The 6,593-nt window shown below is 48.4% G+C and overlaps 1 protein-coding gene across 1 annotated transcript in view; it reads left to right on the forward strand.

Moving 5' to 3' along the window:
• Positions 1-666: 666 nt before the first annotated feature.
• The window catches only part of AMHR2 (anti-Mullerian hormone receptor, type II), a 10,562-nt gene continuing 4,635 nt past the window's right edge, over positions 667-6,593 (forward strand). Inside the window, exons 1-5 of the mRNA XM_010858096.1 lie at positions 667-681; positions 5,361-5,631; positions 5,841-6,032; positions 6,302-6,376; positions 6,522-6,583. Coding sequence (XP_010856398.1) covers positions 667-681; positions 5,361-5,631; positions 5,841-6,032; positions 6,302-6,376; positions 6,522-6,583 — 615 coding nt within the window. The remainder of the gene's footprint in view (positions 682-5,360; positions 5,632-5,840; positions 6,033-6,301; positions 6,377-6,521; positions 6,584-6,593) is intronic.

Raw genomic sequence — 6,593 nt, forward strand, 5'->3', positions numbered from 1 at the left:
AGAATCCTTGATTGATGGTTTATACTGTAACTACCAGCATTCTTGATTATTTTTGCTCATTTGACCCCTTGTGTCCACTTCATCAAAGCACTCAGTCATTTGATTTTCTTATGTAGCTATTTGAAATATAACATTTTAATGTTTGGCTTTACTGGAGGGGTTTTTATGAGGAGGGGCTGTATGTTTTTTGGCCTTAGGAGTCTTATGTGGCCCTTTAAATAGTTCTGTCAGCTATTCAGTCAGCAAACATTTATCGAGCCCTTACTATGTGCTAGGTTGAGGATAAAAGAAGTAAGACAGGCCCTGCTATCAAATACTTAATAGTCTGGCATAGTAATGTAGAACTGCAAGTTTCCCAGCCTTGACCCCATTTTTCAGCAGATAATTTGCTTCTTATTTTACAGAGAAAACAGAAGCATCAAAGTTCTTCAAACTTCCCTCCAATTTCCCATCAGATTTCCTCAAACTTCCCTCTCTTCTCATGTCTGCGTGTTCGCCAATACCAGTTTGCCCCCTTCTCCTAAGGAGAGAAGTGTTTTTCGTTTGCAGGGCCAAGCCTGCCACTAGTGCTCTCAACCTCATTTTCTTTGACTTCTTTTTGTTCTTTGTTTCAATAGTATTTTCTCCTTTTAAGTCTCTCCTGGAGAGACCTTCCGTCAGCCTATCATGGTGGCTCAGAAGGTAAGGAGTCTGCAATGTGGGAGACCCGGGTTCAGTCCGTGGGTTGGGAAGATCCCCTGGAGCCCGGAATGGCCACCCACTCCAGTTTTCTTGTCCAGAGCATTCCATGGACGGAGGAGCCTGATGGGCTACCGTCCATGGGGTCCCAAAGAGTTGGACACGACTGAACAACTAACACTTTTGACTTTTCAACCATGTTAAAATCTGCCTTTCTGCCCACCTCTCCCATTTTGAAAAGCCTCTGCTGCTGCTTCAAGCTGCTAACCTAATTCTTTGCATTTCCAAAGTGAGTGAGAGTTTAATTTTTCTCTTAGCCACCTGTCTGGCCATCGTTTACCAAGTCGCTCATCAGTACCAGCACCCTGGTTGCCTGCTCCAATGGCCTTTCAGCCCGTAGCCTCTTTGACCTCTTTCCAGCAGTGTGTGTCTCAGTCCTTTCTTCCCATGAAGTGTGAAACTGAGGCACTTCTGGTTTTCCTTCAACCTTTATATGTTTTAGTCTCCTTCATAGCCACTTCTTCCTCTGTCCCTGGAATAACTGGCATTCCCCATCCTGGGTCCTTTCATTACTCTCTCACCCCTGAACAAGTTGCATTCTCTCTTCTCTTTAGCTATTACATACATGTTGGTGACACCTAAATTAAAATCCCTCACTTTTTTCTCAACCTGGCAGCCTGCTTAGTAGATATTTTCATCTGAATGTCCCACAGATAACTCACTCAACATGTAAGGAAGAAAAATAATCCTTTGTGTTCCTTACCTCACTTGCCATTAATACTCTTGATCATGTATACTTGAAATTTCAGAATCATCTTTTAATTCTCTTTCATCTATCAACATTCATTTGATTACTAATCCTGTCAATATTACTAACAGAGTGTATCTCCATTTCCCCCCTTCTTTTGGGTTTGGTTTTTTGGCCTCTGGGCTTGGAGGATCTTAGTTTCCCAATGAGGGATTGAACCCAGGCGCATAGCAGTGAAAGCTTGGAGTTCTAACCACTGGACCACCAGGGAATTCCCTCCCTCTTTATTTCCACTGTCCTCGCACTCACCCTGGCTACTGCTTAGGTCTTGTAACTGATCTCCCTGAGCCTCAGTCGTCCATCTTTCACGTTGCCACCAGACCCCTGCGTAAAATCCTTTGCTTTTAGGAAAAGTACAACCTTTCCAGTCTGGTCCCAGTTTATCTCTAGTTGTGATTTTCAGCTTCGTGTCTCATACCCTTTTCTCCTGCTCAGTCTCTGCCCCTCCCCCATGGCCTGGCCTCAACACGCTCTTTGTGGTTTATACCTGTATTCTTGCTGCCTTTGTTCTTGCTGTTCCTTGGCTACAATAATCACCCTCCTTTTATTTGTTTTCAGTGTGATTACCTTGAGACAATTTACATATTCCTTTCTCTGTGAAACCTTTGGACACCTTTCTTCCCTTGTCTTCTCTACCCTGAACACAGTTTTAGCTTATTTGATCTTTCTGCTTGTGTAGCTCCTTGTTCATACCCTCTAGCTAGACATAATTTTCCGGTTGCTTATTGGTATTTTCTCCTGCTTTTCTAGACTGAGTTCCTGGAGGGCAAGAATCACATGTATTTTGTAGGTTCAGCATTTAATGAAATACCTTTTTTAAGACTAGGATCTAATATTTTTTGAGTTGAATGGATAAACTCACTTTAGCTTTGTCATCACTGGGGTCAAAAGTAAATTATTGGGCCACTACAGACTTTAATCAGGGGATCCTAATGAAGAGCTTTGTGTATGTGGAATCCAGGAAGCCTTCCTTCCTTTGCTGAAGTTCTTTCTCAGGACCTTCCTGATCCCCCAGCTCTCAGATCCTTACCCCTTTTCCTCCTCATCTCAGTTCTGAACTCTGCCCAGAGCATGTAGAGTTCCCATAAACCTGACTGGAATGTTTCTATATTGAGAGACAATATTTTTGCCTTGAGAGTAGTTATCCAAGGCTGTGGGTGAGGAGACTGCCTTCCTGCCTGCTCCTTACCTTGCTCTCCTCTGATAACTCCTGATGCAAGAAGCTCTTTTACCTTCAATTCCCCCCTCAGTCCCAGACTTCAGTTCAGTTCAGTCACTCAGTCGTGTCTGACTCTTTGTGACCCCATGAACTGCAGCACGCCAGGCCTCCCTGTCCATTACCAACTCCAGGAGCCTACCCAAACTCATGTCCATTGAGTTGGTGATGCCATCCAGCCATCTCATCCTCTGTTGTCGCCTTCTCCTCCTGCCCTCCATCTTTCCCAGCATCGGGGTCTTTTCCAATGAGTCAGCTCTTCGCATCAGGTGGCCAGAGTATTGAAGTTTCAGCTTTAGCATCATTCCTTCCAATGAACACCCAAGACTGATCTCCTTTAGGATGGACTGGTTGGATCTCCTTGCAGTCCTAGGGACTCCCAGGAGTCTTCACCAACACGAGTTCAAAAGCATCAATTCTTCGGTGCTCAGCTTCTTTATAGTCCAACTCACATCCATACATGACTACTGGAAAAACCATAGCCTTGAGTAGATGGACCTTTGTTGGCAAAGTAATGTCTCTGCTTTTTAATATGCTGTCTGGGTTGGCCCTAACTTTCCTTCCAAGGAGTAAGCGTCTTAATTTCATGGCTGCAATCACCATCTGCAGTGATTTTGGAGCCCCCCAAAATAAAGTCAGCCACTGTTCCACTGTTTTCCCATCTATTTGCCATGAAGTGATGGGACCAGATGTCATGATCTTAGTTTTCTGAAATGTTGAGCTTTAAGCCAACTTTTTCACTCTTGTCTTTCACTTTCATCAAGAGGCTTTTTAGTTCCTCTTCATTTTCTGCCATAAGGGTGGTGTCATCTGCATATCTGAAGTTATTGATACTTCTCAGTCCCAGACTTAGATCTGGCAAAGGAAGATAGTTGTAACTGAGTGCAGCATTCCACCTGCCTGGACTCCTAGAAGAGCCCAAGGAGGGATGGGCAGCTATCCATCAGCCTCAAAGCCCTGGTCATGCCTCTAGCTGCTGCTTCACACTACTGGGGCTTTGATACCCTCATGTAAGCTCCTCGGAAGACAGACTCCAGAATCATCCTGCATCTAAGCCAGATCATCCCTAGAAAGGGTTTCCAGGTAGCCACCAGCGGAACAGAAGGCTAGGAAAACAGGGAACCAGAATTCCTCTAATTCTCATGAGAGCCAGTTCCACAGTTTCTTCTGGGCAGTAATCTGATGGAGCTGGACTCCTGTCTCTCGATTGCGGCACGGGATCTACACCGCTCTCCTTCCATCTCCACGCTGATGTTCCCTCTACACACTCTGAGCCCTCCGGTCACAGTCTGCAGTTCCTGCAGCTTCATAGATACTGGAGATGTACTGTGGATATGAGTCACTCCAGGAGGCCCTTTCTGACCCCTCACTGTGTCCTGAGTTTCTCCTATGTTTGCTGACCTCTGGTGGTGATAGTTTGAACTGTACTATCTTTTTATAGTGGTTGGCTGACAGGTATTGGTACACATTTTCTCAGTCCATATTCAAATACTGTGTTAAAAGAAAATATTTTTTACTGCTGAATTTTGTATTTTCTTTCAGGCATCATGGCCATAAATGCAAAAAAAAAAAAAAAAAAGGAAAACAGGACCTGGGCTTTAGAATCAGACTTACTACGTCCAATCCTAACTGCTATTTCCTGACAGAGTGACCTTGGTCAAGTTACCTAAATTCAGCTTTCTTACCTGTAAAGTGAAGATAATAATAACTCAATGGGAGAATTAGATGTGATGATTGTAAAATTCATAGCCCTAGTCGTGCCCTAGCACATAGGTGCTCAATAAAGTTTGTTACCTTTTCTATAATGGTGATCAATGTGATTTTTTAAAAATTTTGATAACATCAGATCTACCTTCATACACCTATTTTCAATGTGATTTTTTAAAAACTCTAATTTTATACAGCTGCTTTCCTGACCCTTGAGTTTAGAAAATCAGGTCAACTCAAAAGTCTAGGCCTGTGAAGCCTGTCTGTGCCCACAGAACCGCAGATCTGAGCCCAGAAAATAAGAGCTAGAAGGGCTTTTGGGAACAGGTGAATGGCTCTGAGCACTTAACCTCACTTGGGTTTCCAGCCTGGAAAGAGCTGACAGCAGCCAGCACTTTTTCCTAGGGTCAGCAAAGGGCAGAGGTTTGGCATCACTCTGTTCTCAGTGGGAACTCTAAGGCCCCCTCCTCCCACTTTACAGAGAAAAGAGGAGGTGGCTGAACAGAGGAAGATACAGGACTGGTTCTCTGCTCCTCCCTCTCTCCCTGCTTTTCCCCACACCCATCCTCTCCCCCACAGCAGCCGTCTCCCCCACAGAGACGGGGAAGAGGGAGGCGGGTGGAGTTGGGGGCTGAAGGATCAGAAGCCCCACGGTGCTCTGTGTCTGAAGGAAGCTCTGGCCAGGGACAGCTGTGCTGGCTCCTGCTGCCCGCTCCAGCATGATGCTGGGGGTCTTGGGGCTCTGGGCACTGCTTCCTACAGCTGTGCAAGGTAAGTGTCTACAGGGAGAAGCAGGGTCTTTCCAGCCACCCATCGTGGGAGGGAGCACTTGAAGAGTGATGAGTGGAGTGGGTGAGTGAGGGTGAAGGGTACAGCCAGGTGTTCCCTTGGTGGGGGTCACGTTCCAGGCCTCTGCTGACCCTGTTTCCTCCTGTGGCTTTACCAGGCTAGCTCTGCAATACGGAACATGTTTTGTCTCTCTCTGCCCCTGCATTCACTCCCATCTTGACCCCTCCCCTCCCCTTACCCTGGCCCGCAGCACCCCCCAGCAGGCGGACCTGTGTGTTCTTCGAGGCCCCTGGAGTGCGGGGAAGCACACAGAACCTGGGGAAGCTGCTGGATGCAGGGCCGGGCCCCCCCAGGGTTATCCACTGCCTCTACAGCCGCTGCTGCTTTGGAATCTGGAACCTGACCCAAGACCAGGCACAGGTGGAGATGCAAGGTGAACGGCGCAGCATCTGCCAGGCATACCCGGGTGGGAGAGAGGCTCATCCTGGGTGGGGGTGGCCGCTGAGGAGGGCAGGAGAAATGGAATGTGTGGATGGAAAGAAAAGGCTGTGAGAGATGGAAGGGATGCCCTCTGTGTTCCCAGACCCGTACACACTCTGTCCCTCCCTTTCTCTCCTCCTTCTCCCAACCCCTCTGCGTCAGGATGCCGAGACAGCGATGAGCCAGGCTGTGAGTCCCCCCGCTGTAACCCAAGTCCCCGAGCCCATCCTCGCCCCAGCTCTACTCTCTTCACCTGCTCCTGTGGCGCTGACTTCTGCAATGCCAATTACAGCCATCTGCCTCCTCTGGGGAGCCCTGGGACACCTGGTTTGGAGGGCCCCCAGGCCATTTCAGGTAGCCACCCAAGGTGCTGGAGCCAGGTGGGGGCTGGGGCCCAGGTTAGATGAGAGGTTAGAACCAGGGCCAATTCTCACCCTACCGCTGTCCTAAGCTTCCCTCCTCCTGGCCTTGAGAAGTTGGTTGCCCTGGTGACTGGAAGATAAGGGGGCTTGTGACCAGGGTGGGGGTGGGTAGAGAAGCAATTCTCTGAGGAGAGGGAGAGAAACAGAGAGCAAGGTTTGGGGCAGGGCTCACCCAGTCTTCTTTCTTGCTCTAACCTCCAGGGGAGTCCACCTGGATAGCGCTGCTGCTGCTGGGACTGCTTCTGCTGCTGCTGCTGCTAAGCAGCAGCATCTTGGGTACTACTCTACCCCACCCCACCTTGTGATCCCCCCCCAAGGCACTGCCCCAGCACTCTGACCCCTCTCCAGGCTCTCCTGACCCCCATCACTTCCCAGTCTCCATGCCTGGGTACCCTGACCCTAAGGCTGTCCTCTGCCCCAGCCCTGCTGCAGCGGAAGGCCTGCCGAGAGCGAGGTGGGCCAGAGCCCGAGCCAGAGTCAGATTCAGGCAGGG

The sequence above is a fragment of the Bison bison genome, unplaced genomic scaffold, assembly GCF_000754665.1.
Source record: "Bison bison bison isolate TAMUID 2011002044 unplaced genomic scaffold, Bison_UMD1.0 scf7180017864383, whole genome shotgun sequence".
Lineage (NCBI taxonomy): Eukaryota > Metazoa > Chordata > Mammalia > Artiodactyla > Bovidae > Bison > Bison bison.